The 15259-nt window shown below is 38.3% G+C and overlaps 1 protein-coding gene across 3 annotated transcripts in view; it reads right to left on the bottom strand.

Annotated features, from left to right (window-relative positions):
• LOC135707992 (protein O-mannosyl-transferase TMTC1-like) overlaps positions 1-15259 on the bottom strand; it is an 860006-nt gene that overhangs the window by 231121 nt on the left and 613626 nt on the right. For all 3 annotated transcript variants that reach the window (XM_065229915.1, XM_065229914.1, XM_065229916.1), the window contains one exon: positions 8356-8533. In XM_065229915.1, coding sequence (XP_065085987.1) covers positions 8356-8533 — 178 coding nt within the window. The remainder of the gene's footprint in view (positions 1-8355; positions 8534-15259) is intronic.

Raw genomic sequence — 15259 nt, forward strand, 5'->3', positions numbered from 1 at the left:
TCTTCTGTGTTACCCTATTACGAATATGTGTTATTTCCGTGGAATGATTTAATATAGCGTAATGAACAAAAACTAGAACAACAGGTAACTCAGAACCGCATTCAGAAAATTACCACATTTCAGAGAAATCCGAATGTCTAGGGTGACTACCATATCAATTATGCTCAGGATTCTGAAAATTTGGTATGGATAAAAAAAATCATAGCTACAGGCACACGTTCAAAAACTGACGACTTTTACGAAGAATCTGGATTTTAAAAAGGGTGTTCAGGTGTTTGAATTAACATGGTGCTGCGATTTCTCCACTTTACACAAGGTACTGTGAAATTTGTAAAAAATCCAAGGGTTTACCACTTTTACGTTCATTCCGGAAATCCTGTTTTCTGGTCACTCGGTAGCATAACACTAGTTTACAAATAAAAGTTAAAAAAATGAACTAGAATATTTGACCAATCGTGCGCGGAATCCAACAATGCACAGTGGTACAGAATGCAGATTTAGCTGGAATGATATGTTTTGAGCCTGAAATTGAAACTTTAGACTAAAAGTCTCTTCTACAAAGTTGTTCCTTGTAGTTAGGCCCTCATTTTTATGACAATGAATTCTAGGGTGGTTCTTATTATCATTTAAATCAAATATCTAACTTTTTTGTTTGAATAAATTAAGGTATACATTCTTCGGCAAAGTTATAGCTGAGCTAATTTCAAGCAACTTTGTTGAAAACAATTTTTTTGTATCTCTTAAATTGGCCGATTTAGAGCTATTTTCTTGAATTGAGTTAGGGTGGCTCTTAAAAAAACAGGTTTTTTGCTCTATTTTTCTTATTTCGAATTTCTCAGCAGAGGTGTCTTTAGATAACTTTTAGATCTTAAGAAGGCGCAATTTTTTGCTGCACAAAGCTTGTCAATATCTTTCGCCGATCAAGAGTTATTGACGTTTGTATACTAAAAATATACACTTTTCAAATGTTAATATCTCTGGTTGGGGCAAACAAAAAAAAAGTTTTTTTGTAGCATGTGAAAGGGCGTATGTTATTCTCCATAATATGAAAAAATTGGAGGTATGTTATTTTTTAAACTCGTATAAAATCAATTTGAATTTATTCATATTTTTTACTATATTTGAGTATATCTTTTTTATTAGAAGAGATACAGGCAACAATTTCAGCTATAAAACATTCTTCTTAAAGAGTTTTAAAAGTCTCTAGAAGATAACATTCATGCGAATTTTCAAATAAAAAAGTTATTGCTAAAAAACTATTTTTTCCAGGAACACCCTAAGTCAACTCCGAAAAATTACTCTAAAATGAGAACGTTAAGAGATAGAAAAAAAATTTCTTCAACTAAGTTGCTTGCAAGTAACTTATCTACAACTTTGTTGAACAACACATGTTTATATTTTGTAGAACAAAAAAGTTAGTTTTAAAAATTCCCTAATTTGAGGACCACCCTGACGTTTGCAAAAACCAAAAGAAGGGAATTTTTAAGAACAAAAACTTCTTCGAAGACACTAAATGTCCAAATATTGAAACAAATGTACTAGCACATTTTATATAAATTTGTCATTAGAGTGGTCCTATGAAATCCATATTTTGCCAATAACTTTTTTATTTGAAATTTATCATGAAAGTCATCTTCTAGAGACTTTTAAAACTCTTTAAGACGAATGTTTTATAGCTAAGTTTGTTGCCTGTATCTCTTCTAATAAAAAAGATATACTCAAATTTAGTAAAAAATATGAATAAATTCAAATTGATTTTATACGAGTTTAAAAAATAACATACCTCCAATTTTTTCATATTATGAAGAATAACATACGCCCTTTCAAATGCTGCAAAAAAACTTTTTTTTTGTTTGCCCCAACCAGAGATATTAACATTTGAAAAGTGTATATTTTTAGTATACAAACGTCAATAACTCTTGATCGGCGAAAGATATTGACAAGTTTTGTGCAGCAAAAAATTGCGCCTTCTTAAGATCTAAAAGTTATCTGAAGACACCTTTGCTGAGAAATTCGAAATAAGAAAAATAGAGCAAAAAATCTGTTTTTTTAAGAGTCACCCTAACTCAATTCAAGAAAATAGCTCTAAATCGGCCAATTTAAGAGATACAAAAAAGTTGTTTTCAACAAAGTTGCTTGAAATTAGCTCAGCTATAACTTTGCCGAAGAATGTATACCTTAATTTATTCAAACAAAAAAGTTAGATATTTGATTTTAATGATAATAGGAACCACCCTAGAATTCATTGTCATAAAAATGAGGGCCTAACTATAAGGAACAACTTTGTAGAAGGGACTTTTAGTCTAAAGTTTCAATTTCAGGCTCAAAACATATCATTCCAGCTAAATCTGCATTCTGGACCACTGTGCAATGTAGTCAAACAAAATCTCAGTAGGATAGTTTTCGAGATACGACTAAAAAATTTAAATTTACTTTAAAAAAGTTTGTTTTATTAAAATACAAATATCTCCGGTTGTAATGAGATTATATCAATTATTTTAACGCCAAATTAAAGAAAAAATCCGTTCATATCAATTAAACTCAGATATCTTGAGAATCGTTTTCTGGCAATCCAGCGCAGAATCTCTATGGTGGTGATATATGTGATATATGTGATATAGTGTATGCATTTTATCTCTAGGACTACTTTTGAGAATAGGTAACTTTCCCGATCAATGCAGGTATCCAGAAAGGTGTTCAATAACCACCGGGGGACCAAATCAATATGCTACTGAGATATATCTTCTCAACTAAGGGTTCTTCACATTTCCTAAAAAACGCGGATCTCTAGATCTACTTTCAGGAATTTACCATTTTCCAGGTAAATCCGGATATCCGCAGGACCCCCTTCTAGCTATCCATTAGCAGAATCGATATGGTTATGGCATATTTTCTCTTTGCTCATGATTGTATGCAATTTAGAAAAAAATGCTGATCTCAAGGTCTACTTAAACGAATTGATCGTTTTCTCGGATATTCCGGATATTCAGAGACCCCTCAGTGACAGAATCGACATGGTGAAAGCATATGTCGTCTATGCACATGATTGTTTGTAAATTAGAAAAAATCGCGCAGCTCTAGGACTACTTTTAAGAATTGACCATTTTCCCGGTGAATCCGGATATCCAAAAAGGCATTTAATGGCCACCGGGGAACCAAATCAATATGTCGCTGAGATATATCTTCTTAACTAAGGGTTCTTCACATTTTCTAAAAAAGCACGGATCTTCAGGTCTATTTTTAAGAATGGACTATTTCCCCGGTGATTCCGGATATCCAGAGGACCGTATTCTGGCCACCCGGTAGCAGAATCGATATTTTGATGTCGTATTTCCTCTATGCTAATGATTATATGCAAGTTAGAAAAAATCGCGGATCTCTAGGTGTACTTTCTGGAATTGACTAATTTCCCGGTGATTCTGGATATCCAGAGGACCGTTTTCTGGCCACTTGGTTGCAAAATCGACATGGTGATGGTATATTTTCTCTATGCTCATGATTGTATGCAAATTAGAAATAATCGCGCAGCTCTAGGACTACTTTTAATAATTGACCATTTTCCCGGTGAATCCGAATTTCTACAGAGCCACCTTTCACGGGTTTTATCGTTCCGATTGCCCACCCACAGCTCCAATCGGTTCCTTGTCTGTTCCGTTTGAAAGTAGATACTCATACGTTTCTAGTAGTGGCTCAATCTTAAGGCTCTGAACCATTGACAGATAGAAAGTTATCGATTAACCCTGCTATCCGAGCGTGGTTATTTCTGACCGACAAGAAGTTAAATTTTGACAACCATGGCTGAGTTCTGCTCGAAAACCGATCGATCGGTAACACAGGGATTTTCGAACAAAAGAAATGACTTTCGAAATGTCACTTTTAACCACGAGTTAAAATTAAATAAACTCGGCCAATTGTTCACAACCTAAGGTGTGGTAACCAAATTGCCGAGAACCAGTCATGTCAACATGAATCGACACGCATTTTGCTCGGGACTTTTCCGGGTTTTTTTCCGTTCCGGCTGGCCAACCACAGGTCTAATTGGGTTTCTATCTCTTCAAAATAAAGTTAGATAGCCATATCTTTCGATTGGTGGCTGAATCACAACGATTGATCATTGCATTGCTGAGAACCAACCATGTCAACTATGAATCGACACGCATTTTGCAGCCTTGGTAGTGTTGGAAAAATCATTTTCAAAAAAAGTTCTATCACAGCTCATTGCAGAGATAAATCCCAAAGGAACTTCTCACAAAAAGTTCGCGAACGAGAGATGATAAAAAGTTCATGAAAGCGTAGAGCGAGAGAAATTTTCATTTCGTATCGCGAAAGATCTTTCGTCTCTCCATCTCACATCATTTCACACGTACTCGTGATTCGAACCAACCAAATATCCCCTCAGCTTTGTTCTTTTTTCCAGCGAGTAAAGGTAGGCGATGATCACGCGAGAGTGTCTGTTTGTTTTCTTCTCGTTCTCCGATATTTTTCGCATCCTTCACATTAAATACCATTTCCAGAGAACTTTGAGATTTGGGCGTAATTGCTTTTGTAAACAAACACGTCATTCAACGATTTCTAACGAATCAAAGCACAATCTAGCGAACTATAATATACCAAATAAATCATTCCTCTATCTGTCTGTGTTGTTAGTTTTTTAGATTGAAGTTTAATTCACGAGAAATCGGCGAATTAAGTGTGTGTGTTTACAAAAGAAATTACGCCCTAATCTCAAAGTTTTCCGGATTTATTTATAGTTTTAGTTCTCAATGCAACCAGCTAATAGTAGATACTTGTAACTATTCACCAAGAGTCTAATCTTTGCTGACCAAATCATCATTTGTGGCTGTACTCTTCGACAAGAAGAACTATGCTATTAGTGCGAAGTACAGTTAGACCACAGAGATTGGCGCTTAGACATGTTTAGTGTAAGCTAGCAAGCATTCTGTTGATTAGTCTTACTGCATTGAGAACATGCTTATTAGGGTGGTTCAAAATATCGGCTTTGCTTCACTAAGCTCAATCGATTTTTAATCAGGTCCAGATAATTCTCCCAAAATTTGAGCTTATTGGGTTGTGATCTCATTCTGCACTGGCCATCTAAAATTTATAAAGGAAAAGTGATTATTTTGTTCACCTCGTCTTTAAATTTCGCCATAATGATCTACCAATAAGTTAGCCTTGTGTACTCATAGGAAATTTTGTCAGCTACATTTTTTTCTAAAGACCACTTTATAATTGAACGTTGAGGAAATTAGTTATTAATTAATTTCTAATCTGCTAACTTTCTGATTTGATCACTCGACTGCATTAGGTAGAGGGCAGCAATGTAACCCAGTAGCTCGCCCGGTAGCTTGATTTTCCACACAACCTTGAATGAAAATATTAAATTTGCTGGTGCCATAAAGCTACTGTAACTTTTTTCATGGATCTCAAACTGCAAAAAAAATCTATTAAACACCGATTCTAAAAAAAATAGTTTACTTGATAATTTTTATTCAGCAGGTGTATTCACTTGGGAATCAAGCACTTCGCAAGTTGAAAGTATTTTGAGATTGTCTGTTAATTTCAAGTCTTGCAATACTTGTGGATGAAAAATTTAGATCGTTCTCAATCTGTCACTATATCAAAATCTCAAGGTACATGGTTACTTTGATTAATTTTGTGTTCATTTCCAGATTTTTCGTTTTCTTTTTTTTCTGCCTATATTTTTTTACAGTTTTAATGGACATTGAATAAACTGTTTAAATTTTTTATCATCCTAAAATGCACACTAAAAAGATGTTTTTGTCAGATCCTTGGTCAGCAAATAAAGCGTTTTAAAGTTCAGCAGTGCAGCAGTGCAGCAGTGCAGCAGTCCCGTATACCTTATGGTTTTACATAGGAGGGTCTACACGAAACGAAAATCAATTATTTAATTCATGTGTTTTACTTATACATTTTTGCCAAAGCATCAGCCTTATACATTCCATAAGAAAAACCACATAGGTCCTATTAGAATGCATAAAAGGTATGTGTGACCGCTTATACATTTCATTTGACACATGATCTTTATTAACTTTTTGCAAGGCGTCTGCTTATTAGTTGACTTATACATTTTATGAATAATCAGCAATGGAAATTTGCCAAAAGGTATAAGGAGATTTCTATCCGTGTAGACCCTTTCTAGTTTTACATTGTTTTACAAGGATTCCCAGTCATGGGAGAGGACAGTAATTGCACAGTGAAAAAGTTCACCACCACCTATATTCTCAACCATCCCCCCCACCTGCATATAATTATTGCATAAGAGCTTACAGGAACAATATTACGAACACTAGTGATGAGAGGAGCCATGCATTAACTGTATTTCTGTATTTCGCGAAACTGAGGATACATTAGGCGCTCCTCATTCCGAACCCCCCCCCCCCCCCCATCCTGAGGAACGGTTTTAATATAAAAATTGCTAGTCACAAGATCTTACACTACCCTCCCCGTTCCTCGTTGATGTCGCGTTGACACTTGTGCTGATTCATTCATTTTTTTGCCAGAAACCAATGCACCAATCAATCAGCTGCACAAAACTGTTCACATCATCCTGATAACGGTTACTTTAAACAACAGGCGCCAGTAGACAGCCAGCTACCAGACTTATCAGGCTTTAGAGATTGTATTGATTTACTCGGGATAGCTTTCTGTCTTTAATCTTTCCCTTGTGAAATGTGCAGTGCAATTTTCAAAAACGAATGTGGTGCAAAGAGATAGAGAGAAAAAATAATCTGATATTTTTCGTATCCTCGCGTTGGTGATTCGAGTTAAAAAAGTTCGCGATATCTCATTCTCTCATCCCAGAAAGTTCACTCAGGAAATATTGGAGTGTGAAACTAGTGAGGGAAAGTTCCCAAGAGAAAACGTATCGCAAGCGAAAATGATATTTTGGGGAGAATTCCATCACTCCAAGTTGGTATTTTGGGGAAGTTTCGATGGCTTGGGATTATTTCAGTTAATATTCAGAATTTTTATCTGTGCATTTACAAAACCCTTAAATACATCTTTAAAAACAACGTGCAACGACTCTTTTCACTTTGAAAAAAGTAGACTACCATATTTTCAATCATTCTGGAATTTAAAATAGTTTTCAGAGGTACCACAATTTTTGAAATTCATCAAGAAATGGCTAAGTTATGTCATTGCAAACTTGCTGTTACACGTTTTTCGGAGGCTTCGTAGTCGGCGTAAAGTATTTTACCCACGTATTCGGAGTGTTTAAAATATTCCATTGGCCGAATGGATTGGCATGGTACTAGACGCCACATTTTTTGTTAATTTGCACGATAGGGTTTTTGATCTAATTTCCGTCCTACTAAGCACAACCCACGCTTTACCTCTCTTTCTTGAACGGGTTGGAACAATTAATGAAACGTTTCTATTAAAGATAACTTTTTCATTTTAATATTCCCCTTTCCATAAGTACCGTTGAATTTGATAAAGAGCCACACATTGTAGACATATTGTTAAAAATCTAACACTGCTTCTTGATTCCAAATTCGTCCTACGAGTTTCAATTCCGTCCAAACGCATTGAAACGCCATTGGATTTTCTTCGTCCTACGGTTGAAATTAGAAAAAGCGAATTCACTAGGAGCGCTTCTTTTGTTTTGAGAACAATGAGTGTAAATATTCACACAACACGCTCTAATAGGCTTTGTGTTGTAGCTTGTGAACTAACGCATCGGTACAAACGTATTACTGATTTGTGCACGGTGAAATCATTGATTATACTGATGGACGGTTATGACGAAGTAGCGCTCTACCCTAATTAGTGTAAATTAAGGTCAAATATCCCATAAAATGGACAATGTTGTACACTAGCTTGTTAACATGTTTGTTGTGTTTTCCAAGATTAGCTCTAAATTACATAAGGGAACTTTTATACGACGATAAAAATCTATATTTTTCAATATTTGAACAATTTCTGAATTCCGCAACTGATTGTACAACCTAACCCGTTTTACAATCCTACATCAATAATGAAGTCGAGTATCGGACACATTCCCCACCACAAAACTTTTTGTATTGTTTTTTTTTTTTTGTCTAGAAACTGCTCAGTCCAGTTGCTCCCACATGGAATCCCACGGGCCCACGAGAGCATGAACAACTTTCCACTCAACGACTAACTTGGTATGGACCCTCACTGAAAGTTGAGAGGGTTCGGAGAAAAGTTAAATGCATAGCATTCCGGCTGGAATGTGATGTGATGATGAATGCAGAATTAATGTATATTTGTGTGTGTGGGCCTGTGGTCAACTGACCAAACCCCAGTCCGGTGGGCACTGGGGCTACCCAGCATATCATGGGCCTACACTCCACTCAAGGTACTTACCGCTTCCGTGTGGATCGGATGTACGGCGAACAGCACTCCGGCAAATACGGCAAAATTCTTCCGTAGTCCGGCGATCGTTGTGCAGACTCGGGTGAATAATACACAGGCGGCCGCATGTAGCACCACGTTGGTTGCATGAAACCATAGCGAACGAAGGCCAAATGTTATATAATTTAATCTGAAAGCAGAATAAAGAGGAAGAGAACGAGAGTTGGTATGAGACGTGAGTTTGAATGAGTAGAACGACAAAAGCCGTAGCTGGAAAATACTGACAAAATGATGAAAGCAATCCCGAGACTGGCAGGGAAGGCATTCGTAGTCGGTTCAACTGCCCGATCTAAGGATCCATTACAGGATAAAATATTAAAGTTCACTGCTGAGCTAGAGTTGTGTGTGCTACGACAGAAATAATGGAGAAAATGACAGAAATTATAAAAATGTATAATAGCTTAACTCAAAAGCCTTTTTTCCGCTCATGAAAGCAACGAGATTCATTTTCTTTGACTTTGGCATTTACAGTTGAACTTTTTAATCGCCTTACTCCTCGTGTTTACCCTCCTCGTTCCACTCTAGACGATTATACTTTCTCTGGGTAGAAAAAAAAATCCTTTCATCATGGAAAAATCATCGTTCAGGACGTGTGCTGGTCTTTCCAGCAGCAGAGGCAAAAATAAAGGAAACCGGAAAATGGTGAATGCAGGGAAAATGGACGAACCAATCCGAGTGGAAATTTAGTTCGTTTGTACGGTGTTCTTAAATCAATTATTCATTACTAGTAATTTGTCAAAGGAAGTTTCTCCACATCTGTCGATGCAAGCGAGGGATCGAAAAGAGTGGGGTTAGGGAAACATAGATACAACTTGGTTGAGGAAGAATAATCGTAACAGTTGCATGGATCGTGGAAAACGGGCTGGGGCTTCTCACATCCGTTATCGCTGCTCAAATATTCAAGGTAAGTAATTTGCTTTTCTCGATTTGCTACATGCATTATGAATGTCGGAGTCGGAATGAATGCGCTTCTGGTCATGTGAAGTCATTGATGATGTGTCGTTTTGAATATCAATGAACTTCGAATCGATTCCAGCCATCCCGGGTGAGGTCACTGTACCCAAGACTTATGTAATTCAGAATGTGAACATGGTCAAACTTTTGAATAATTCAAAACTTCGTAGTACCTGAAGCAAGTTGAAGTTCTGTTAATTAATAGGCTATTTAGAGATAATTATTGATCTGTGATTCTATCAACCTAATCCGATTCGAATCAATTCGATGATGACCTTAAATCCTTGCTAATAGAAAGCATCTATACTAAAAGTCCTTGAAATGCGAGTGTGTAGTTAAGTAGCATGTTGCTATACCATCGCTGCCAGGAAGCACCATGTATATCCTCTCGAGGCAACATGCTATGTTCATTAAATTAAATTACAAGAGCTACGCCTAGCGTCAGCACTACACGGATTGAGAGGTTTTTGATTGAAGATAATAATTCATTAAACATTATTATGACACAGTCTAGAGGCAGGCATCCGCCCTGACGCAGATACTGAGCCTATATGAGGTAAGCTATTTGAAAAACGGAGCTCGGCAAGGATGTGGAAATTGCATCATCGTGTTTCGACGTATGGTCTGAAACGAGTGTAACATCGCGTAGAACCTGCTCCGTGTTACTTTGCCTGCTCCATGTTACGATTGTGCATCTGGATAAATCGAGAGCAACATGTGAAAAGGGCCAAATGCTACAATGACTTTAAACGTCGAATTCTCCAGGATAAGGACTCATTCAGGTAAACCGGCTCCAGCATCTGGTAGAGGAAGTTTGCCTTATAAGATGTTGGAGTAAGTTTGCGTTGTGATTCGTGAGTAATGGACGTTCAAAGCCATTGTACATAGGTCATTTTCACATGTTGCTCGACAAATTACAAAACAAGTGTGCGCCGTCCTGTGGTATCAAAGGATGGTAACGGTAGATATAATGTAGCTCAGCATGAGGTCGTTTTATTTATGTAATATCGGATTATCGACACTTGCAAGTAAAAGAGGATGATGGCGGCTTTGATTTCCGGTCCAGTCAATAATATTCAGGCAGTTCGCTGTAATAGAGGCCCTTATGAGAACATTTTTGTATGAAAGTAAAAATGACTAGAACCAAAACTACACGGAAAGAAAAAAGTTCCTTATTTTGAGTTCTTTTCACCCAGGTTTGCAGTTGACGGATTTCACGCCAACTCGTCTTCGGAGTTGGCAGCACCCTCTCAGAACCTTATGAAACTTTGTGGGTGTGGAGACTTAGCAATTTTAAGCAACTTTGAGTACTTATTTTTTTCAAAATTTATCTCGCCTAACATTTGATAAGGGTCAAAGTTTTTTGTCGATTTTTTTTTCAAATCGATATAGCTTAAAAATGACAAGCCCTACAAAATATTGATGTATGGCGAACTTTTAGCAAATAATCTGAAATTTTATAAAAAAATTTAAATAAATTAAAAAATTGTTTTCTACACTCTAAAAAAATATATTTAAAAATTAAAAGTCATTTTCCCAAAAATGGTACCCCTCAGATTTGCTTGATATTTTTTCTCATGAAAGGCAATATAATTACCTAACTTTTCTTCATACATCGCAAAGTGGGCGCTTTTAAGGAAAAAAAGTTGTTCGAACAACAACTTTTTCATGTTAATTTTTTTTAGCGTGTTTCACTCAAAGTCGAATAGTAATACGCGCACAACCGTTTTTAACTTGTTCGCTAATTGAGACAATTATTCAGTTAAAGTAAATTTTCTGCCAAAATGATGTAATTTCAAAATGTCATGATTAACTGGATGAACTTTGATGTTTTTAAATGCATTTAAATTAGTGAATTCCGCTCGCTAGGTGAAAATCAAACATTATTTTCTCAGCTGTCGAATGTCTAGTGTATCAGTAATAGGGTGCTTCATTCTGAAAAAAGTGATGAATTTCTGATGGGCCACCCTCCAGTTCGATTCATAGCCCCAAAATATGAACCTGTGCAAAAATTGGTAAAGATTGATGAAGGTTTAGAGGTCGCGCCAATGATTTGAAATTTGTATGGGAATTACTATGGAAGAATTTAAAAAATCGCTTATATCGCTATAACTTTGCTTCTACTTGTCCAAATGTCGAAAAAATTTAGTATGTTATTGCTATGGCAATAAACAAAAAGCCTACAGTTGCTACGCTCAGTTTTGCAGCGTATCAAGAATTATAAAAATGTGAAAAAATGGCAAAATAGGGTAAATTGACAGATGAATATGTACAAGGCAACAACGCCAATTTCATCGCAACAACAACAGGCTTGTTGATCATTGTCATGACAACCACATATTTTTTTTTTCAACGTTTGGACAATTACAACCAAAGTTAGAGCAATGTAAACGAAAATCAATAATTTCCCATACTAATTCACCAAAATCTCCATACAAAATCCAAATCATTGGCGCGACCTCTAAACCTTCATCAATCTTTACCATTTTTTGCACAGGTTCATATTTTGGGGCTATGAATCGAACTGGAGGGTGGCCTATCAAAAATTCATCACTTTTTTCAAAATGAAACACCCTAATCAGTAAACATAATAATTATTAATATTAATTTTCAAACTCTTTATGGTCACCAATCGGTTAGATGGAAAATATTAGTAGGCTCAGTTGCTCGAGATATATCAACAATAGTTTACAATTATAGTTTCAGAACCACGACTAAAAAAAACTCACCTCAAACGGCTCAAGAAAGTTTCACAAGTCTTCAACTAGCACCCACTCATGTGCTATGAATATGAGATCGTTCTTATTAAGACGATTCCATAAAGCATTCACGCCAGCTCTATTTAGTTCGAGACTTTTCATCATCTTAAGTAAGTAATGCCAACGTCTTACGCTGATTGTTTTAAGTGTTGGGGCTTATATAGGTCCATCTTTAAATTGAACATTGATATTCGTTTCACACAAACTTGCATGTTGGGCATCTAGCATCAAGATTTCTGTTATTTTTTTCTGATATGTTATTTCTCCTTCACATCTGTATTTTCACGTCAATCTTAGTATACATCATTTTTTTCCAAAGTATCTATTTTTCCTTTGGAAGTATCTATAGACATAATATTCAAAAGAATTTTATTTTAATTCGAATTCGACATCGTGAAAGTAGTCGTGAATGGGAAACAAAACTTCAAAAATCAAATGCGTAACTGAAACGAGACCGATGCGCAGGATCTATAGGAGAGGCAGAAGGAAACTTTAGCCGACTGTTTCATTCATCCGGTGTTCTCGGCTAGTTTCCTTCTGCCTCACTTTAAATAAAACAGAATGTAAAACAATAACCGTTCAATTTGCGGTACATTTCTGCATCCACGGTGGCTGCAACTAGCACCATTTTCGAATGATATCTTTAAACATTTTCAAATTTTCTTCTACGACGGCAAGGCAAACTTCGTATTTTGAAATTCTCACAACCAGGGCTAAAAAATCTCATTACAGCTAAAATGCTACTTTTCGAAATTATGAAACGAGCGTGCACACAAGTTCTTATTTCAACGCCTTCCAGATGCATTTTACCGAAAAGGTGTTGCGGATTTTTCATCGGAGTAACATAAATTTATTCGGCGGCGTGAACGATTTTACTGCGGCGGCACGCCGGCTCAATTTCATTTTTTGGGTTTTTCGGAGTCAAAAAAAAATCTTCAAAAAATGTCACAACCCATTATTTTCAGGCTGGTGGGTATGAAAATCTTTAAATCGATTTATCTCCGTTAATACGGCTCTAATCGATATTTGGAGGGTTTTTTTGGTGTAAAAAACAATTCCTCAAAAAAATGTCCCATACTTACTTACCAATCAGGCTAAGGCCTTGTTGTCCTCTGCTGTCCGAAGAAGTCGTCTCCACTCTACTCGATCCATGGCCACAGTTCGCCAGCCTCGTAGTCTGCGAAAGGTCCGCAGGTCACCTTCTACTTGGTCGATCCACCTTGCCCGCTGCGCGCCTCTTCTTCTTATTCCTGTTGGGTCGCTTTCTAGAGCCATTTTCACTGGGTCGTCGTGCGGCATTCTAACGACGTGCCCAGCCCACCGTAGTCGCCCAATTTTTGCAATGTGGACGATGGATGGTTCTCCCAGCAGCTGGTGCAATTCGTGGTTCATTCGCCTCCTCCACGTTCCGTCATCCATCTGCACTCCACCGTAGATGGTACGCAACACCTTCCGTTCGAAAACACCAAGGGCGCGTTGGTCCTCCACGAGCATAGTCCAGGTCTCGTGGCCGTAAAGGACCACCGGTCTAATCAGCGTCTTGTAGACAGTCAACTTCGTGCGGCGGCGAATTTTATTCGACCGGAGCGTCCTCCGGAGTCCAAAGTAGGCACGATTCCCTGCCATAATGCGTCTTTGAATTTCTCTGCTGGTATCATTTTTGGCGGTCACCAGTGAGCCCAAATACACGAACTCATCGACCACCTCGATTTCGTCACCGTCAATCTGAACTCGGGGTGGGAGGCTAACATTGTCTTCCCTAGAACCTCTTGCTTTCATGTATTTTGTCTTTGATGCGTTGATGGCAAGTCCAATCCGTCTAGCTTCAGCCTTCAGTCTGATGTACGTTTCCGCCATCATCTCAAAGTTCCGTGCCATAATGTCAATGTCATCGGCGAAACCAAGGAGCTGGATGGACTTCCTGAATATCGTGCCACTCGTGTCTATCCCAGCTCTTCTGATCACACCTTCTAACGCGATGTTGAACAGCAGACACGAAAGTCCATTACCCTGCCGTAACCCCCTTCGAGATTCAAAGGGACTCGAGAGTGTCCCCGATACTCGAACAACGCACATCACTCGATCCATCGTCGCCTTGACCAATCGCGTCAGTTTATCCGGAAATCCGTACTCGTGCATAATCTGCCATAGCTGATCTCAATCGATTGTGTCGTATGCAGATTTGAAATCGATGAACAAATGATGTGTGGGCACGTTGTATTCGCGGCATTTCTGCAGAACCTGCCGAATCGCGAAAATTTGGTCCGTGGTAGCGCGGGCACCCATGAATCCCGCCTGGTATTGCCCCACGAACTCTCTTGCAAATGGTGACAGGCGGTGGCATAGAATTTGGGAGAGTACCTTGTAGGCGGCGCTCAGCAGTGTGATTGCGCGGTAGTTGCAGCAATCCAACTTGTCGCCCTTTTTGTAGATTGGGCATACGATACCTTTCATCTACTCCTCCGGTAATATCTCCTCCTCCCAAATCTTGGCAATTACCCAGTGCAGCGCTCTAGCCAGTGCTTCACCACCGTATTTCAATAGCTCACTTGGTAGTTGATCTACACCAGTTGCTTTGTTGTTCTTCAGCCGACCGATCTCCTCCTCAACTTCTTGAAGATCAGGGGCCGGTAGCCTGTCGTCTTCTGCGCGTGCTCCAAGGTCTGTTGCCGTGCCACCTTCGTTTTCTGCTGCTTCACCGTTGAGGTGCTCGTCATAGTTCTGCTTCCACCTCTCAATCACCTCACACTCGTTCGTGAGAAGGTTACCGTCCAAGTCCTTGCACATATCGGCTTGCGGCACGTAACCTTTGCGCGAACTATTTAGCTTCTCGTAGAACTTCCGTGTGTCGTTTACGCGGTACAGATTTTCCATCGCCTCGCGATCTCGGTCTTCCTGCTGACGCTTCTTCCTTGGGAAAACCGAGTTTTGTCTGTTCCGCGCTTGTCTGTATCGCTCCACATTCAATCTCGTGCGGTGTTGCAGCATTCTCGCCCGTGCTGCATTCTTCTCCTCTACTAACAGTTTGCATTCGCCGTCAAACCAGTCATTTCTTCGGTCCGGGATTGCAGTACCTAGTGCCGCTGCAGCAGTACTACCTATGGCTGAACGGATGTCCCTCAAGCCATCTTCAAGAGAAGCTG

This window comes from Ochlerotatus camptorhynchus, unplaced genomic scaffold, assembly GCF_037179485.1.
Source record: "Ochlerotatus camptorhynchus isolate MF236.1 unplaced genomic scaffold, CSIRO-AGI_Acam_v1.1 ptg000324l, whole genome shotgun sequence".
NCBI lineage: Eukaryota > Metazoa > Arthropoda > Insecta > Diptera > Culicidae > Ochlerotatus > Ochlerotatus camptorhynchus.